General features: G+C 39.5%; 1 protein-coding gene across 5 annotated transcripts in view; it reads left to right on the forward strand.

Moving 5' to 3' along the window:
• The first annotated feature begins 4303 nt into the window (after positions 1–4303).
• The window catches only part of alk (ALK receptor tyrosine kinase), a 207665-nt gene continuing 190331 nt past the window's right edge, over positions 4304–21637 (forward strand). Inside the window, exons 1-2 of one of the 5 annotated variants that reach the window (XM_044375521.1) lie at positions 4304–4427; positions 20400–20564. In XM_044375521.1, coding sequence (XP_044231456.1) covers positions 4421–4427; positions 20400–20564 — 172 coding nt within the window. In that variant the 5' untranslated portion in view covers positions 4304–4420. The other 4 variants (XM_044375517.1, XM_044375516.1, XM_044375519.1 and 1 more) reach the window with 4 other exon arrangements.

The raw sequence follows: 21637 nt of genomic DNA on the forward strand, positions 1-21637 counted from the left end.
AACAGGTTCTTGCCTAATAATTTAAGGCAATTGATCACTGTCAGAAAAGCAGGAGAAAATGTGGCGAGACAAAGGCAAACCATTTGCACATTTTCTTTTTTTGTTCTGTTTTAAAGTCATTTCGGCATTCAGTTTTAATGGGTATCATGAGTAATTTAAATATGAAAAAAACAATTAACTCTACACATATTATTCTTGGAAAATCACCACCAGAGCTAATGCGGGAAATGGACCAGTACATATAAAGAATACTGAGAATCACAGCCCTGAAGCAAATAACTATTGGCTCAAAGCCTCAGTTCAAAGATGGAGAGTAACGATACAGGAAGTCTCAGAAATGAAGAGAATAAGTTAATGAGTTAGAAATGAAGAGAAAGAGTATAAAAGACGTTGGTTTAAGTGGATGAGATGTCAAATCATTTATGAAATTACTTAAACCCAGATTAACAAAAGAATGAACAAAAAAGATAAAGGCAGATCTCAGGAAAACAAATAAACATATAGATATAGTCAGTGCACACATCTTAGAGGAGCAGACACACACACACACACATCTCTCTCTTGCCTTTTCTCCTTGGTTGGTTATCTTTAGTTAGTATAATTAACACCTCTGTTGCTTAATTGTATATAAGTGGATGTATATCTGTATGCATGTATGAATGTATGTATGTACGTATAAATATTTGTGTGCATATGTGTGTATGTGTATATATGGATGATTTTTTTTTTTCTTTCCTTCTGTTTGTGTCACCAGGTGTATAATATAAAATAAATAAATAAATAAAATCCTCATCTCTGCTTAAGACTAGCAGCTCCAGGTTACATCACCCACAACTAGCATAACACACCTGAATCTGTACGGTTGAGTGAATCAAATCAAGTCACATTGTGGGTAATGTAAGCACCAGGTTTTGACAAGGAAGGAAAATGTTTGAAATAAAAAGCAAATATGTGGTTCTGCCGATGTGTCTGGTGTTCGATAATATTATTGGGCTGGAATGCTGATCAGTTAAGTACTCCTAATAAATTGGATTTATCAGTGGAAACAAGAATGCACCACACCAATCCCTTTATTTACATTATATGAAATTATATGAAATCCTGATTTTTGTCCCATAAGATTCAATAGATTTATGTGATTCCCACTGTTATTATTATTAGTGGTTAGTTGGAGCTTAGCCCAAACTATAACTTGATTTTGCATGTAAACACAATTCTGCCTGATTAGACCTCAGGCATGAAAACATTCATATTTTGAATGAGCTTGTGAAAGCAAACTTGATTTAGAGTAGAGCTTTATTTCACATCAGGAAGGACTTTGATATTTCACAGCCAGTTAGACATGATACATCCCCAGTAGACTATCAGCCTATTACAAGAAATTAAGCTAATTTGTCACATACAAAAGTGTATTACTGCCTAGTATGTTTGTATGTTAGACTATACAACCAGAAACTCTTCAACCAAATCTTCATCATTATACTCTGCTGTGAGATGTACAAGGCCATCAAATCAAATTTCCCCTGGTTTGAAAACATATATTATGCTTGTACTTATGTATGATTGTTGTCAAAAGTCAACTGCAGTTACCTATTTTTTTTCTTTGTATTTCTTTGATTGTTTGTTGTCAGCAGTAATAATTCATCACAAAATATTGAATCCAATTTGAATGCAAATACATACATTCATCCATTTTCCACTACGTGCCCAGGTGGTAGAGGCAGTGGGCTGCAAGCTTCCCAGCTGCATCCCGTTGCTCATTCCGAGGCATTTCCAGGCCAGTCAGGGTACAGTATGTAATGCCTCCAGCATGTTATGGGTCTGCCCTGGTGCCTCCTACCTTTTGGACATGCTTAAAATAGCATCACAGGGAGATGTCCAGGAGGTATCAGACACCAGAGCTACCTTACCTGGCTAATTCTTTATGTGTAGATGGCTCTCTCTGAGCTCCAGATGTCTGATCTCTTCAACCTGCCCTTAAGGTTGAGCCCATGGAACAACTGAGAGACTGCTTGTATCTGCTATTTAATTATGTTATTTAATAGGTGAGGTTTGGAACATAGACTGATAGAGCAAGAACTTAAACATGTTGAGGCTGAGCTCCCTCTTTACCAACATAGTCTTGCAAAACACCTGCATCATAGCTGGCGCTGCTCCAATTCACCTGTTATTCACATATTAAAAAATAGAAGGAAAAGAGAAAAGAAGTTGGGTCAGTGCTTTGCAAGATAGCCATGTCACCGCCTCAGGCCTTTTTGACCGGATCATAGAGTACAGGGCAAAATCATCTAATATCAGGACATATTGGCAACCAACCCCACAAACAGCCAGAAATATCACTCCTATGATAGCCACTCAGCCCTACAGCACTCACCCAGCCAGCTGTCAGTCAGTCAGACAGACAGCTAGCCACCTCTCACACCAGTCTAACTCAGCCAGCCAGTCAGCTCCCCCAGCGGCTTATCGGTTTGTCTGAAAGCCCCTCAGCTAGCCTCTACAGCTATCAGACAGCCAACCAGCCTGCCAGCTCCAGCATCTGCCTGCCAGCTCGCCAGTATTCAACCAGCCAGCCAGTTTCCCCCACAGCAACTCTTCCCAAATGGCCATATTTCGGATGGAAAGCGGTCCCAACAGAAAACACTTATGTCTGCTTTCAGAAGGCTCATCCAGTCTTCCACTCAAGCAACAACTTCTGATGAGGACAAACTTTATTTTAAAGGGGATCTTGCCTGATTTCAAGGGGATCTCAAAGGGGATCTTGCCTGTCCTTCGAAAACTCACAGCCAAACTACAAACGGCTCATTTATAGGCTGAGGAATAAGCTGATAAGTAGCGCAGCTCATTTTCATTCTTTTCTTTTTCTATGCCTCAGTTGTACAAGCCATGTTTACTTTTTATTGATTGATACTTGTCTCTCATCTATTTTGGTGCTTAGCAAAACACACAGATATTGTGTTTGACCCTTCTTCCATCTGGTGAATGTCACTGTTCTTAGCCAATCCATTATGGCATAAAAAGACACAAGCTGTCATTGCTATTTTCAGAGACATCATTTCATGATACACCTGACAGTAACACCTAAAGTAGACAGCCATCCATGTGTACTGTGCAGGATAAAGGATTTCATCTCAAACAAGGTGCATATCTCACTGAAATGCTAGCTACTCAACCACATTCTTCTGATTTGGAGACATTGATTTTGTATCTACAGAGAAACAACAGCAGAAATATGACAATCATGCAAATATGGTTGCTAAGTGCATTTGTACTTGAATCTGCTGTGGTTAAACAGATATAAGAGGCAAATGTTAGTTGCTAGCAAAGTAGAAAATAACCAATGGAGAGGCTTTTAGAAAAAAAAAAAAAACACCCAAATCATCTTCATGTGATCTGCTACGCCAGTGGAAGTCATGCCGGGGAAGAATATAACTTGAATCGTGTGTGTCTTCTTTGGTTGAAACCAAAATCCTCTCTCTGTTCAGCGCCATGAAAGGCAGCGTTTACGATCAATCGCTCTTTAAGGCTCATTTGAAATGACTACAGGATTTATGCAGGAGTCTCCTTCCCAGGCAGTGGTGTACTGGTCTGTGACTTTGTACTAATTATCCATGGACTAAGGACAAACTGAGATGCTGTGTGGTGTGTGTGTGTGTGTGTGTGTGTGATGGCAGTGTGGGGAGGTGGGGGTACAAGAAGTGTAAAAGAAAGTTGTTCCCTCTACTTTACAGTAACAGACTTTTGTTCGATCTTGCGATAATTAGTCTCAGAGTTTAGAGGGTGAAGACAGAGTCAAACAAAATCAGACAAACTCCTCCTCTGGTAATTATACCTATCGATATCCAATAACCAATTCATATGGGCCCATGGACTTTTAATTTAACAATGACTGAAGTTGATCGTGTTTTTAGTAGTAATGTGAGATACCACACCATATTTCAATATTATTGCAGAAATTCCAATTACAGCTGGCCTATCGCTTTGTCGCTCTCCATTAAGAGCAAAGTGCTGCCAAGCGCTTCCTCGTTTGTCAGATAGTAAAGCTGCCAGTGGGAAGGGCTTTGCATTTAAGATCATACAACAACATTGAATAGTGGAGCCATTAATGAGCTGGACTACCAAATAAAGGGGACTTCATCGTGGATGCCAAATCAATTGCAACCAGCCAGCTCAAATCAACACAGAAGGAAGCAATACTTATTTAAATGAATGCCTACACATTTTAATACTGATTTTAATTCCTCTTTCTTTCTGTCTCCTGCAAGACATTTTGCGACACGTGCTCTGAAAGTAAGATGTGGATTTTCCTGTTTTTGCAGGTGAACCGTTGGCTGGCAGGGCTGCTGCTGGCATTCCTAGAGGGTACTGGAGCTTCTCCTGGGTAGCCGAGGACGATCTGAGCTTTCCCAACGACTCGATACCCATGTCAGGTGAGTGGAACGTTGTCAGCCCTGCTCAGACAGATGGACAGGCTCAGACACCTCTGTCCCCCAAAGATCCTTTGCTCCCAATTGGTCACGACACCTGGCATCAGCTCTCCATCAGCACACATAAGCGTCTCTGTCTCACCTGCCCTCTACCATCAGCCCTGGCATCGTCACAAAACTGTGTTACTATGGATCAGCCTGCTCGTGACCCACTCAAGGCCCCAGAGAAAAACTAGATCCACAAAAGAATCACAATTGGCACCCTCTATGATACTGAATCAGTTGTTTTTACATTGTTAATAAAATTATTTTGATATAATTAAAAAAGGCAGAACTAAAACGCAAGGGCACAGTGCAGATAGTTATCTTGTAATTCATCTTCAAAGAAGGCAAGCATATTTGGATGTAATAACTTTATAAATAGCTTTACAAAACACAAATTAAGTATTCTGTTAATATTTTATATGTCATCAGCAGCAGATGAACGTTAGAGAAGCGGAGCAACAAACTCTGACCAACACACACTGCAGCACTTTATTAAATTTCCAGCTGACTCTGAACAGGCCAAGAAAACACCTCGGTCAACAGTCTGTTTCATTTTAAAAGACCTGCAGCTGTACAGAGTCGTGGATAACAATTTGTTTACCTGTTACTAGTGTTGCAGCAGAGAGAGTTTTCACTGACATAACACACCAGCACAGCAGAACACTTCACATTTACTCCAGCACACATAACTTACAGCAAATGCTGTTTTACAAAAGACATTTAGGCAGTCAGTCATGTTGTTGTTCATTGTTTCTTACACATGCTGAAGACTGTGATATGCTATGCAGACAATTTTTATAAACAAAAAAGCTGCATACCTCCACACACATTTCTCAGCTTCTTTTTATTCATCAGACAGTGACCTTCATCGAGACCAGTTATTTTAACTTCCAGTTATGTTTCATATTGCATTTCAGTGTATTTAAAGAAATGTGTGGTTTGGCACTGGAGTAAGAACCTGAAAACAGGTCACTGAACTGAGAATCGATTTGGAGTTAAGAATGGATTTTGAATTGAGTCATGACACCAAGAATTAGAATCAAACAAATCACGACATTTCCAAAGATTCCCACGACTGTGTATTCATATTTACAGTGGATAGTTATAGCGATGTCAAGTAAAAGTAAAAACCTGGAAGAAAATCAATTAGAATATGATCAGTTTCAAGTTTAACACATGAACTACAGTGTCAGTGTGGAAAGAGAGGATGGATTACTAGCATGCACAAATACCTTCATTTACCTACTGTCATCTATAGTATGTATACTGGACAACAGAGTGTCATCAAATATTCAAGTATGTAATGATAATACATAAGAAGAGTGCAAATATGAATTTACAGTCAACAAAATCATGTGTTATGGATATACAGTGCCATACAAGATGCTAGAGATTTTTTTTAATGTAGAGCTAACCAACTGTCAAACAAATCTGAAAAAAGTCAAACATAATTGAATCTAGGATAACACTGTATGGACAGATATTCAATATTTGGCAAAAAATAGGTGCTTATTTGTCATGCTGTAAAAAAAACGTTAATACTGTTTTAACACATGACAAAACTTAACTACTGCAACACAAATGGATGATAACAAATGGAGGAATAAAGGTTACACCAAGCAGCAGTCTTTGAAGAGGACTTTATTTTGATTCATTCAGTTATAATGAATGTCCATAATGTAGTTTTTATATTTACAAAAGAAAGTAGTCCTTCAAAATTGTGTTTTTTGATCAAGGTCTTTTTATTGCTGATTTTCACAATATACAAAATTCAGTATATTGTATCCTGTATTTAATCCCAAGTATCCACCCAGTCTGCCCACTTAACATTTGCAGCCTCTGCTGTTGGAATAGTGTTCTCCACATAGGCCATTGCCTTCTCCTGGTCCAGAAATTTATTACTATCCCTATTGAATGAGATGCAGAGTCGAACTGGGAATAGTATCCCATAGTGGATGTCAAGCTTTGGCAACACTCGTGGTGTAGTCTAGAAAGATTGCCGTCCACTCTCCCTTGTATCAAAGTGGGCCTTGCTCTTGGGCTCAGTGTAGTACATCAACACAATCCTGGTAGTGGTGAAGTTTCCCGATAACAACCCAAAGTTTTCCATTAGACTTTCTTGGTGCGAGGCCTCTGTGCGAGCGATCAACCAGGACTTCTTCCTCCAGATGCAAAAATTCCTTCAGTAGTTTAGAAATTCAAAGTTTGGAAATTGAAGCAGTGAAGCACGAACTGGGTTCCTCTACAACACCCACGATACGAAAATTGCATCTCCACATCCTCCCTTCCATGTCCTCATTCTTCTCCTTCAATTTAGCCACCTCCACTTTAAGTTCAGCAACTGTTGCCTGTAGCCTGGTGACCTCACCTGACCATGCTGACACGCCTTCTTCCATGTCTCTCATAGTGGCCTTCATATTATCCATTTCAGAGCAAATAGCCACTGTTCTGTTTAAAGTCTTCAGTGAGTGCATTCTTTAACCTGATAACAACAGAGATGTACTTTCTCTGTGAAGAGAGAACGTCCGCCTTCAAATCCGCAGCGTCCATTTCTGACTCTGGTCGTGGAGTGGGTGGTTGGTCACAGACATCTGTAGGGACTTGTGCTGCAGAGGCGTCAGGCCCAGTGCTTGAGGGACCACTGTATTTATATTTATGGAGCTTGGTCGCCATCGAAGTAACGTATACAGTTCAAACTTGCTCCAGGCTATCTCACCTATGTTAGAAAATGATATTCACATTCAATTTGCAGAAAGTGCACAATGTGATAATAGTTTTCTCTTTGAATCTTTTCAAATAATCCAAACATTAAGAACAAAATTTTCATGTGTTCACTTTATTTAAAGTTACAGAATCATTCAGCCCTCTGAAACTGAAGAAACATGAAAAGATATCACATATTTAACTGTCGAGGCCAAACATAAAGTGAGAGAGGGGGAGAGATACTGTAATACAACAGTCTCCTATATGTAACTACAGTGTGGAATGCAGCATATAGGATGCTTTCATGGATTCAAATTACAATTATCAGCGTTTACCGTCTTCCCGTATCAACCCAGACTTTAAAAAATCCTTGACAGCATCAGGGAATTGTTTTCCTCTAATATGCTTCATATGCACCGGCAGCAGAAAACTAAACCCAAAAGCCATATATATGCTAGGAATAGGCGTACCAACGTGGGTGGCTGATATGCGATTATGTTGGATATTCACTCTCAGTTCACTAAGCTGTTATTGACTGTCAACCGCTGGTGCAGCCATATGTCACAGATACAATCACAGCCACTTAACTGCAGTCACCAAAGCAAACTTTCTAACTTCTATTACAGGATTTTATCAAATTTACTTCTAACAAAATACCAAAAAATTCTTAAAAGAGCTGCAACTTCCTGTATTACCAACTGCGTAGTGTGTGTGAAACTGGGATTCTGCTATAATAGGCTACCATTAATCATATTTTGTACATTTGGTGTAGGACACAATAAGACTATAATTTGAGGTTTACCTGCTGCTCTTTCACAAGGATTATTATCTCTAGGACCAGCTTTAATCAGCATCACATCAACTTCAATCATATGTTAATCATACCTGCCAAAGCAAACTCTTAGTGGACTGTTCAAATCAGAGGAGAGAGCAAACCTGAAGACACATATAGAGACGGTGGCGTGAGCAGGCGGTAGTCTTCAGTCATCAACAACACCAGCTTCACAGGCCAAAATAGACAGTGCACACATCTATCTAAATGTAAATATAATGTTGAAGGATTTTCTGGAGCGTTCTACCGTACCCGTCAACGTTTCTCTGATGCATAGAGTTTAACAAATCAATACATTGAAGGTAGAAGACCATTACTTTTCATATACAGCTGTTTGTTAAGAGTATGCAGAGAAAAAAAGTCCAGTACAGGCTGAATCTGGCACGGCTGAGTCAAAACTGACTCATAGAAGACAAGTGTGAGTTTACCACTACAGCCCTGGGTATGAGCATCTGCGTGAGCCCAGCGGCACGCATGTGTGCATCCGTGTCACGTCAGGCTCTCAGAGTTCGCTCACATCACTCTGAGGCGACAGCTCCAGCTTTTTTTTCCCTCCCCTTTCCAGCCTCGTGTAGGGTGGGAGATCATCCTGTAAGCGATGATTCAAAGTCCCACCAGCACCAAACTGTCACCCAACTGTTTATGAAACATATCCTTGACTGTGAATCCGAGGGACCTTGCTTCAGCTGCCTGTGGCTGTGACAGTCTGCAGTGGACTTTTACTGTAATTGGTGTCAGTTAGGCAACAGATCACCCCGCCATTTTCTGAATCAATCAACTCGTCATGCACAGTGCAGAATACATTTTCTGTCATTTTTTTGTACGAGGACAGCTTGGAGCCCTTATCCCGATAGCGAAGCAGAAGAGGAGTTTGTTCTGTATGGTGATTAGTGAGCTGAGTTTGATGTGGCTGGAGCAGGAAGGATCACATCTGGGTAGTAAAAAAAAGATGACTATGAATGCTCCATATCATATAAATAATGGCACAGTTCAGTGAAACAGATTAAATCTTGATTACCACAACAACCATGAGTTTGCCAAAAAAAGTTGATTGAACTTACAAGAAGAAATGTAATACATTTTACTTGTACAATATTTTATATATTTTATTGTACTGTATTATCCTCCAACTGGAAATGATGTCTGTGAGAGCACGTTTGCTTCTTGTCTTTCTATACTTGTTAAGACCGTACGTCTTCAAGCTGAGATAATAGAGATTCAAAGTGAGGAGAGTTTGATGCTTCTTACTTCTTGATAGGGCTTTTAAAGATTTGGAGCATTGGGGTTGCATTGTGTTATATAGGACAGCTTCAGAAGAAACTGAGAGAAGGGTTTTGGAGAGGACAGGTCACAACAGCATGCTGCGGCTACACTGATAGATCTCAGCTGTCCCTACAGCATCTGCCGTCCGCTGGCACTTACTACCTACCACTACAGCCAGCACAGACCGACTGGACACTCGCCACCAGCTGCCCCCGTACTCCCCCCTCCCGATCTTGCCTCCCTGCATCCATTAGCAGCCTTTAGCTGCTGAGGCTACAGGGTAAGCCAATTTCCTTATTTGCATTTCACTGCTGGTAAACTGTCTTCGTTGCCACTGTGTGTCAGTGATGTCAGTAATGTTAGAGCCCTCTGACCTGATCTCGACTCTGCCTCCTATGCACAGTGTGCCGTCTTCCCTTGGGGAATAGCAGCAGGGCAATCCATTGCCATATTCTGTTTAGCAAAAGTCTTCCCATATGCCATCTTTTTCACTCCAGACCTGTTCTCCTCATCGAGATGGATTGTCCTGGTTCAGCTGTGGCTGCCAGCTGTAGCACAGGCACTCATATGGATGCTAGCCACTTGAGGAGTTGCCGTGCTCTACAATAGAACATCTGCCTAACTCAGCTGGTAGTGCTGTTCTTGTGTAATGAGACACAGCAGTGGAATAAAACACATTTGCAAAGGCGGGGAGGGGGTGGGGGATACAAAAGATAGAGCAGTGGTGCAGGTGCTTAAATATGGCGTCCTCCTGGAGTCACATCATTCAGCTCCTCCATCCCCTACCAGTTTACACATTGTTCCATTTGCACAGCTTTGTCATGTTGCGTAGAATAGCTCAAATCAAGCTCCCAGGAGCATTTGTTTGCACGTGTAACTGGTTTAAACAAACAGAAAAGTACATTTTGAACTTGTTTTAATAATATATACAGGGCAGTTGGGAAATGCAGTTTCTAGGCTGTAAGCAACAGTTTAATACATCAAATGGCCTTTAGATATTCACATAGCGCTGCATTAGTACCACAGAAAATACAGACAATCATTTAACACTAATTCTCACTTACATTCTTCAAACACTAAGGTGTCATTAATATTACAGCATTACTTTCACACATTGGATTTTCACACTCAGGAGATTAAGTCTGACAGCTACTTTTAGTGTATCAGGGATGAAATGAAGACAAGCCCAAATTAAATAAATTAATAGCTCAGTTTAGCTTGAATTTAAGGTGTGCGGCCATGAATGCAAACAAGATAAATTGCAAACAAACTCATAATTTTCATAATACAGTACTTGATGATTGCTGTCTATGCTGCTGAATTCACTTTAATGCCACAGATGATTTCTTAGTTGTTCACCAATTTATAAAATGTAGTGAATCAAAGCAAGAGGTCTGTTTTAGATGGACATTCAATGACCAAATTAACAGCGCTGATGACGACAGTGGTTCAGGTTTGTTAATCGACTGGAGCGATGGGAAACTCACAAACTGTTTTAAGCATTCGGAACATACTGTAAGGCCAAAGGCTTTTTATGTTTTTTGGTTTTGTCAGTAGTTTGTTCGGTATCAGTAAGGCCTTAGAGTGTCTGTTGTGAATCATTTTGTTTGACTCCCTGCCAGCATGCTGCCTTTGTAGTTTTTAAGAGAGGATGCTCAGGATAAGGTGGAGGGGTGAGTTCACAAAGGATGAGGAGCCTGGCATTTGACTTTAATCCTCTCTGATCCAGAATCAGCAACTGTCACATGCAGCTGAGTAAATGAATGTGTAAATAAAATGTTGACAAAGCAAACTTTCACTACCTTAATGGATCTTTTCGCTTGTAGTCACTAAATAAATCACATATTGGGTAAAGAAAAACAAGCAATGAAATAAGAACTTCCTCATTAATTTGTGTCACCAGCAATGAAATCAGAGCTTTGTGTTTCATGTGTTTCACATCATTTCACACCTCTTATTGATCCTGTTTGTCAAAAATCACTGGCCCCTCATCTTTTCATCTGTATTTATTTGACAGAACAGCTCCAGCTCCCTTGAGAGAAAACGCATTAGCCTGGAATACCGAGGCCATATAGAGGTAGAATGGAAACATAAATAAGCTCAGCCAGACACAATCTCATTGTAATCAGGAAATAAACATATTCATCATCTGAGTTAAAGGGTTTCATGGGGACATTTGTCAGCATAGTTTTTACGCTGGATCCACAAAGAAACATACATCGTTAGATGTAATTTACTTGATGTCAAAAGCAGTCCTGCGCAGATCCAGCATCTCATTTTTTTAAACATGTAATCACATAGTAGTCCACTACTGGGAATTGAATAGTTCATTTATACACAAAATTAAGATGGCCACAGAGGCTCGCATCTCAGTGACCTTCGGCTGCGTAACACGACACAGCACTCAATCTCTGCTCTGTTTGATGAATGAGGTCAGGGTCGCGGTGTCGTGAAGGGCTCATTACCCAATCACACACCCTTGTTAACACAGTCAGAACCACTGGCAACCTGGGAAATGTTCTGCTTAATTACTAACAGAGCTAAGATTTAACAGTATTTTTACAATTAATTAATTCCCTTTAAAGCAACGGAGCAGATTCACTGTATGGAGCCAATCATTTACAGGCCTTGTTTACAGTCTTCTACTGCCTTTGTTTATATTGAATTGAACTTATGTTAATAAAACTAGCAGCATACACAAAGGGGAGTGCAGCCTCCCCTTTGTTTATGGTGCTAGCAGCTCATCTTATACATGCAACCTCAACTGCATGTATAAGATGAGCTGCTGAAATTAAAAGCACGCATGAATAATCCATCAGGCTATACAGCACATAGCATCGCTCACAGAAAGAGTATCGATCCTAATCTTCCATGTGGGCTGAAAGTAGGAAGGCGAATCAGAAGCCATTCTTGTTATGTTGTCCTCTTTTCTTCTCATGGAGGTCAGGTCGTTTTAGCGCGGTTCCTGCTTTAATTAACTTTATAATCATTGTCTTTCTTAATAAGAAATGACATGTGGGGAGCAGTAATTGCCCGTTTTGAGCTTCACAGATTTATAATCTTTAAATGATGTCTGTAGAATTGCATTTGCAAACCCCATGATGATTTCTAGCTTCATGCTGTCTTATCATGAGCATCAGTGAGCAACCAATGACCACCGTCTCTGAGGTATTAGTATTCATAGATCGCCTTTAATTACCATCAAAGAACTGGCCTAGAAAAAAATAAGGTTTGAGTAACAGATCCACTGAAAACAATGATGATGTGATTATAATCAATATCGTTCTCTTGTAGCATTTATAATGTGTTGGGTGACAGTACTGATGGAATTACATTCAGATGAGGTGACATAAAATTAATGGAGTGTAGACTGGAGAAGAAAGAAATGAAAGCTTTGTTTAAATAATATCTCTGTGACTGCAGCTTGCAACTCATTTGATTGAGCTTCGATTTCAGTACACTCACATCGAACAAGCAGAAATATTAGATTATATAATGTTGACATGAAGCAATGCTCTTATTTTCCCAAACAAGTGACACTGCAATACAGAACTCATCTCACTTATGACTGCTAGAATTAATCACAATTCATAAAGTTGTTATTCCAGCAATTCTGACAATGATTGTTTTGTAGTTAATATCTGTAAACACCTGTCAAAGTCACTGAGCATGCATAATCTCATCTGGCATGTACTGTAACAAAGACAATCTGTTCTCTTTTTACTATTTAAACAGTGATGCTAATAAGTGTCTCACGCATTGACTTGAAACTTGACCTTGCTCAAGAAGGTGTTAAGATATGGAAATATGTTGTGTCACATTGGGAATTATATGATGGTGAAGTGTTTAATTTGCCTTTATGGTATATCCTTTTTTTTCAGCCTGAGTTGTTGTGTGGCGGTTGTCGGGTTTAGCTAGCTATCTGATGCTCATGCTAACGCTAAGCTAACATCTTGAACAGAAGCACGCAGGCTGAGAGCTGAGTGTCAGGCAGCAGAACACAGGACAAGCAGGATTCTAATTACACGATGGTCCAACAAAATCAACACAAAAGTGATGAACCGTATAAGTGACACTCCCCTGCTTTGAGTATAAATGCATTTTAACGGTGGCAGTAAATGTTAAAGATTTCCTGGACTGATAAAGTTGGAGTGACAGTATTTGTGCGTCCCCGGGACATCTGTTCCAGCTGAGCAGCTGTTTCCAGCAGCTGTACTAACACTCGTTCCATCTTGTAGTTAAGGTATGAGTAATATTTCATGTTAAACCAGTAAGACTAAAGTGGGGAGGTTGGGGTAACCTGTTTTATATTGTATAATAATGCAGCTGTTTGCTGTGTTTAATACATTGGATTTTGTCGGCGAATCGTTCAACAGCAACAGACGGGAGCTCTGAAATTTTACAGGAAGTCATTATTTTGTGTTATTTAATTTATAATTCCAGTAACATTGTCTTTACTTAATCTGTTCTCTTAATTCTTGATGTACTCTGATTTTGCATCAAACATAGTTCACGTCAGTGGTTAAAATGGTTTCATTGTGTAAAAACGTCCACTATAAGTCATAAATTATTAATGATTAATCAAAAAATCATTTGTTAACGCGGCCAACTATCAATTAAGGAAATTGCTTAACATTTGCATCCCTAGAATCCATTTATCGATGGAAACAAGAAAGTGACAAGATCAAACATAAATATCACTCCAGGAGTAGTTTACAGATGTATGTTCCTGAGTTATCTCCTTACATTATCCACCTTCAGATACACTATGTTCTGTGCAGCTTATTATTATGTATTTATGTATACTTACTTAATTATGGAAACTATGTGGGCCACTGAATCATCTCCATCATTCAGATAGTTCAAACACAAACCCTCTTACACATGATAGTCCTATCATACATACAACAGAAGAAGAGCAAGAAATCATGGACGTTGTTAGAGTTATTTTCAGCAGACTTAGAAGGTGTCTTCATGCCACAAGTAGGTTTTTAAAAAAAGAAACAAACATTAAGTGCACAAATTCTTCCCCCTGAGATTCACAGTGAGCACTTGTGAGTCAGTTTCAAACAGTGTGTCCAGTAATTAGTGTGTGCCTAGGGACAGATCAAATAGTAAAACAAACTTTGTAACAGAGTGAATGTTTGTTATAACCTGCTCCTAATTAATAATGCTCTGCTAAAACACGAGGAGGAAACCAAGGATACCTTTTGACAGACACAAGAGAGAGAAACCTCAAACCATGCGGGAAATGTTTTTTATGCTACCTTTCTCTAAATGGCTTCTCAAGTTGCTTTGATTAAAATGTGCACTGGTGTAATCATAAGGTGAATGCTTAGTAATGTTAAAAAATGATCTGATTACATATTCAGAGGATATTATGGTTTTGGAAAAAAAACAAAAACAAGGGTGTGATTGTGAATGAATGGGCCGTAAAAGCAGTGTCACCAGTCATTTGGCAAGTCATCAGTTCTTAGTTACTTTGCACATGTAGAAGGTGGAAGAAACTGGATCACAGATTCAGATCCTGCCCACCACAGTTGAATCATATCTCTCATCCCCTATTTGGCAGCACACAGACGTTCTTCGCTCGTCAGTGCGCCAAGTGCGTTTCGGCATGCATGGATATCCGTATCATTTTCCACCCAGGGTTGCAAAATGTAAGGAGACAGCTCTGAAACTTGTGTCTGTGAATCTGTAAAGTATGCAAATGTATGTATGTAAGGGAGGTTTTTGTAATTATTTTCAAACATACCCTTCATACTCACACATACACCTTCAATTTCAAGCATTTTTTTTGTAAATTGTTCATCTTTGGCAGAAAAACATAACATTTTTGATTAAAAATATGAAACAACCAACAAGAATCAAATCATGAAGATCCTCTTTGGCCTCTATATCAGTTCAGTTATTAAAAGACGTATAAATATCAGTTATTGATGACCGTTTTGTCTTGAATTCCTATCTGCAAGCAAACTATCTAAAATGTTTACATCTTTGAATCTGAACTGTGCTGATCTCATTGCAGTGCAACTTTAAATGATCCAGTTATGGTACAGCTGAACACTCTGCATCTCTCCACTATGGCTGCATAGACATTTATTGAAGGAAAGGAAATGAGCTTTCAGTGCAACCTTGAACTTCTCAATTTCTCCACATCTCATCAGCCCTCAAGGTCCCCAATGGCGACAAGCTACAGAAATCAATGTTTTTTGCCAAATGACAAGTTTTAAGCATGGAAAACCATTACCCTCACTGGCACTAAGTGGTTGGGAACAACCGCTGCGATGAATCCTCTAAAGGCAGCTGCCTCCTCAAGTGGACAGCCATGTAATTTAAGTGCAACCTAATGCTGCCTTGATGCCACCTCATTAGGTAAAGCTCCTTTTAAGCATTCAGTCCTACATCTCAAGCCACTAATAACTTGTTCCAACTGTGTTCTAAGTCTCATAATAAACTGTATGTTAAATACTGTAGATAGAAATATTGAAGGAGGTTAAGGAGATTTCTTCTTCTTTTAATGGAGAGAGATATCCAAGGTAGATGATGATATAGAATATAAGAGAAACTTCACTACACTTCACATAAAGTATAAAAGTGGCTTGTCATTTTCACAAACAACTGGTTAAGACAGTTGGTAATGAATGGTAAAATTTGCTTTTAGTTATTATCAGAGTTAGCATAGATGACAGCTTGCAAAGACAATATAAAATACAATAAAAACAAAACATTATGCTAAAATGAGAGTGAAACTGCTAATGCACATAACACGTGTAGGGCTTAAGAGGGCAGACTACAGTAGCATCATATAACTTTTCAATTTCTGGTGTAGGTACAGTTTTACTGCCATTTATTGGTTTATTTTCCTTGCCAGTGTATTTACAGCTGAAGCTCCTATATATTCTGTTTTATTAAAAGTAAGCACTTCACATGGAGCCATCAAACCTTGTTTATAGCACTGTATAGAACAGATAAACTCAGAGAAGCCATTTGACATTGTTTCCAGATATTTACAATTGTCAGCAGCATTTTCCTTATACAGAAGGCCAGCCCCAAACAAGTTGCCTGCACACTAGTACAGACTTTACAATCATAGTTTATTAATGTATAAACTATGATTGTAAAAAATCATACACAGCAGGCCTGGGTGACATTGGTACACACTCTGTGGCCTATTAGAAAGTCTCTTATCCAAAGAACAACAGCACTGTTAAAACTAAGATAGTGCAGGCTTTACAGTAAGAAGAGTGGGATTAGGGTTTTATAGGCTGAAGTAATATTTAAAATAAAAATATACAGAAGAAGTGAGTGCTCTTGCTGGTTAATCAATACGTGAAATAACTTCTGGTTTCTTAGAGATAGACACAATATGGGAAAGTTTCCAACAAGTCAGTGTGGCAATCCAGCTAATGCTGAAAAAGTAAGTTTTCATAGTTGTGGTACCTAAGACTATAGCTTGTCCACTATATTGATCTGATAAGCATTTTATGAAATATCAGGCATCGGGCCAGTCAGTCTCTTTCACCTTAAGCATGGTAGAAGTGCCTAGTAGAGTTTTTTTGCAGTTTTTTCTGGAATGTTTTCTTACCTAGTTGGTTAATCTGCCGTTAAAGAACATCACTGCTTTCAGTTATTGTGGATAATACATGTTGTTTCAGGGCTATTCTACTGGCTGGCTTCCAGACCTCTAATTTGCTATCCACCTATTTCTTTTCAGTGATTCAGATGGTGTTCTCTTTGTTTGCTGAGGAAATCAATATGGAATGGCAATTCAGTCTCCTTATCAGGCTACTATTTCACCTTACTAAGAGTCAAATTTTTTATAAGAGAAAAGGTAACACATAGAACACCACCATAGACCTGCATTGACTTCCTGGGAGCAGCCATTATATATTTCTTACCCCAGTGATTGAAACTCTAAATTAGCTCCATCACATTTTCTAAGTTTCACTGCACTGATTTTTCAAACTATCTTGTTTTTTTGTTTGTTTGTTTGTTTTTTGCAAAAGCCTTCTCAGTACATGTCATTTTTCATGTTGACATGTATTCCACGTTTCCATGTGAGCCCGTCCTCCCAAGGAAAACAACAGTATATGTCTGAAATACAGCCGGCAAAAATGACCTATAGTTAGGTTTACGCCATCTAGCGGCTATAGAAATTACGACTCGGGGAAGTAACGCAGTTCAGATGACGTCAATATAAGGTGACATATTGTCTTACTAGGAAGAGGCGGATGGATGACAGGACCATGGATATAAAACAAGAGCTCTTATAATACATCCATGGGCTAGATAGATAGATGGCAAAAGGTGGACTATTGCCTCCCATGTCCAACCATGAGTGTCATGTTTCCAGCCGCTAATCTGGACATGTTTTTTAAAAACCGTAATTATCACGGTGTTTACTGTTGCCTGGTGATGAAGGTTGCCTAATTCTAAGGAAGTATTAACCACATTTCAAGTGATAATTTTAACCAAAACAATGAGCTTTCCCTAATTCCCTTAACCACAGCATCGACAAACCATAAAACAGAATTATTTTTAACAGTGATTAGTAACGGTCAAGCGGCAACCCCCAGGGCTGAAAAATTAAGCCAACGCGGAAGTGCCATTTAACAGTGTGTTTTCAGCCAAGCGGCAATCTCTGGGGCTGTAAAATGAGGCCAATGCGGAAGTGCCAAAAACTACAGTTCCTTGAATGGCCACTTGAGGCTGGCTCCAAAGGCGACTCATTCCCCACAGACCCCCATGTTAAAATGCCCAACTTTACCGCAGAAATAAACATTTATAGCTAGCTAATTTCCCCTTTCATGACAACTGTACAGGGGGTGAATTTTTTTTTATAACTCACCCGTTTAAATTTTATTAAGCCGTAAAGTAATGCATAATGAAAGACATGGCTGCTTTGAGTGACAGGTCCGCCAGCCGCTATGTAGCTTGTTTCAGCCATTCGGCCCGCCTCTTTGCCCATTTTTGATTGGCTGGGAGTTAGGCAGCGTCACGCACTGCCAAGATGGCGACGGCCGGAGCAGCTCACTTTGAGCTTCAAAACCGCTCCTCAGAAACCAACGGGCGACGTCACGGGAACTACGTCCATATTTTTCTACAGACTATGGTTTTCAGTACATTAAAGCTAATTGTACCATTGTGGTTGCCTCAAAACAGTTTTTTAGTTAAATGGTCGAATGGTAAGTTTTTCCGGTGAGTACATTTTGTTTTAACGGTTTTAGGCCTGTTTTTCGCTAGCGAATATTAGCGCTAGCATTAGCATTATCACTGTTAACCATAGATTGTAAACGCTAACCGTGTTAACCAAGCTAGCGGGTAGCGCTATGGTCAGCTCCACCCTCTCGTCCAAATATGGTCAGTTCTGGCTCCAAAAATCAAATATGGCAATGGTCAAATTCAAGATGGCTGTGGTCAAATCGCTTGAAAACGTCAAAACGGCAGTTCGCAAACCAATGGGTGAAGTCACGGTAACTACGTCCATATTTTTTACAATCTATGGTAAGTCTTGGAAAGTGGCATACTACGCTCCTATGGGTGGTTCTGATAACGCTCCAATGTGTTGTTCTAGAGTGCAGGTACAGTCGACCTATGTGGTCGTTTAATTTGGAGGACTTGTTGTTCCATGCTGTGATGCCACATCAAGCATTCACAACAGTAGAGTCCTGCTGCTATGTTAAATTTGTATCTTCTCCATATGTTACGTGACATGAATTGTCCTGACAGACATGTTTTATTTGTGGTTCTAATATTATGTGAGATCTGGGGGTCTCAATTTTAATGTAGCGAAGGAAAATTGAAGGGTATCGGTCATGTTTATCGTTCACATTGTTTCACTTGCAGAATGAGCTATAACTTGATTAGCTACAGTCATGCTGCTGCACTATGTGACCTTTCTGATGCACAGAATCCCTGAATCAAATTGCACTATGCATTCACATACACAAATAAATCGTGCCAATATTTTTACATGTTAAATGTGGTGAGCTGCAACCAACTTTAAGCATAATGAATGAGGATTATTAGCTAACTAATGTGTTTTTATGGTAGTGTACATACAGAAGTCTGATAATAGAATCGATCACTCTGTTAAACAGCTTTGGTTCTGGCCATTTTGTTGTGTGATTGTGGAAAGGCAACATTTTTGGGGAGGAACTGTTAGTTAGACATAGTGACATGACTTCACAACACTTTAGTTCCTCTTCTCTAGAGACTAGCGTGAGAAGTCATTTGAAAGTGACCAAGCCCTTTCAAACAGCGATTTACCAAGCCACAGGGATGAGCCTCCATGAGGTCTGTCCACAGGGAGGGAAGGACAGATGGAGGCAAAGATAGAGACACAGAGAGAGGATGAGTGAGCGGAGAGCTGACCCTTAATTTTCTCTCTGAGCACATTTTATAGGGAGAGTGTTTGGTATTATGGCAGTAATACCTTAACTCCTATTACAGCCAGCCCCTGTGTTTGACAGCAGCAATTTTTACATCAACACTGCATTTGTATAACCCCTCTCCACTCCCACTGAAAAACTATACACTATGGACCAAGAGTGGTGCTGCTATTAAAGCTGTTACTACTTGCTTCGTGGGCGGATACAACATGACAACTTCTTCTATCAGGTCTTTTTAATGTTGTAGCCAAATTTTGACTGAAGCTGTGTTTGTTAACAATATTATATAAAGCAGCAGAACCTCCAAAAATATCAAATATGGTGCAGGTGCAATATTAAATATATTTAACTGAACACCTCTCTTCCCTTGGCAGTTTATGTGATTAAAAGTTTCACTTGCTAATCAGTCTAAACTAGTTTTTTTGAAAAGCTTGTGGTGTGTTTTGTACTTCCAATCATCTTTGCTTGGTACAATTTGAGCATGTATACAAAGACTTTGCTGGTGCCATTAGCTTCCTTTCCCAGTGGGCTTGGTTTAATAAGATTCTAGTAAAGTGGGCTTCAAGATTCACTTTAGTCTCAGAGTTGTTTAGTAATTGCAATATGATACCCCCTGTTGAAATATTTGTCCCACTGCTGACACTTATTTCGAGTTACTGCTGGAGAGTTTCTCCACTGATATGTCTTCATTTTTTTTATCAGTGCTCCATATTCTATAAATGTCTCTCATTTCACCAGATCACCGGTGCCGTGGCAATAGCAGAACATGTGACCAGCACCTTGAGGATATTCCAGAGTTCACATGGAGCATAGTGGCTGCCGGGGACCTGAGGGAGGAGAGGAACGAGAAGACCGAAAAGAAGGCAGGAAGCCCCCGGGGCTGGGAGGAAGGTAAGAGCGAAGGTATCACATTCCCCCCGTCGCAGGGGAGTTTCATTTTTCAACAAACTTTCTCAATCTACCTCATACTTTGATATTCTCTGCTCTTTTGAACTTTGTAAAGGATAAAACTTTTTTAAGTCGTCATCCGTTTTGTGTTGACAACAGTGCCTCTCCTCCAGACAGTGCAATTAGAAGTTTTGGTGCTGTGCATTACAGGGTGCCCGCTTTGGTTTGTTTTAAATTACCGAGATAATTATGTCAATGCAGAGACTTGCTGTAAAACTGGCACTGAAACAATCTGTTTGGTTGCTTCATGACAACCTAAAATTTCCTCAGCAACACAATAAACAGCATGACATGATTGCTAAAGTGCTATTGAGATATTACTTTTCATAAAGTTTTCTCAGGTAAAGAGCTGAATATATAGTAGTTTACTGAGCCAGTAGTCTGCAACATCTTGTATGCCCCTGCCTTCAAATCTTTCGTATCCTCCAGCATCATTCATTTTCATACCTTGGAAGATGAGAAAACAGTTTCTGTCGTCTTATCTCCTGAGGTGATGGTGAAATGGAGGGAGACAGAAGGGTCTATTTATTTCCTTAAATGTTTTTTTTTTTCCTATCATGAGCCACAAGTCTGAGACCAGATGGGTGGAGTGCTGGATGAAATTGGAAAAGTGAAATATATAGACTGGTAAGAGAAAGGAGTTAGTGTGAGTGGACTGTAGAAGGGACTAATGTTTGACCTGTATATCTACTTAAGTTGTAAATGAGGACAGAGGATTTTTACATGCATGTGTGTGTGTGTTTGGTTTTTTTGTGTGTGTATGTGTATTTATTGTCGTTGGCTTAGTTCAGTAGCTGAGGCATCCACAGGAGGGTTAATATAGTTTTGAGAAAGTGAGGTAAAAATTGCAACAGTATGCCCTTCAGCAGGATCCTTTGATTTCTCTCATCATCATCATCATTATTACTAGGAAAAAGAACTTTGTTTTTTTATTTTTGGGGGGCATTTTTATGCTTTTTATTGATAGTGACAGCAGAGAAAGTACAGGAAATGAGGGGAGAGAAACAAAGGGAATGACATGCAACAAA

The sequence above is a fragment of the Thunnus albacares genome, chromosome 15 (assembly GCF_914725855.1).
Source record: "Thunnus albacares chromosome 15, fThuAlb1.1, whole genome shotgun sequence".
Taxonomy (NCBI): Eukaryota; Metazoa; Chordata; class Actinopteri; order Scombriformes; family Scombridae; genus Thunnus; species Thunnus albacares.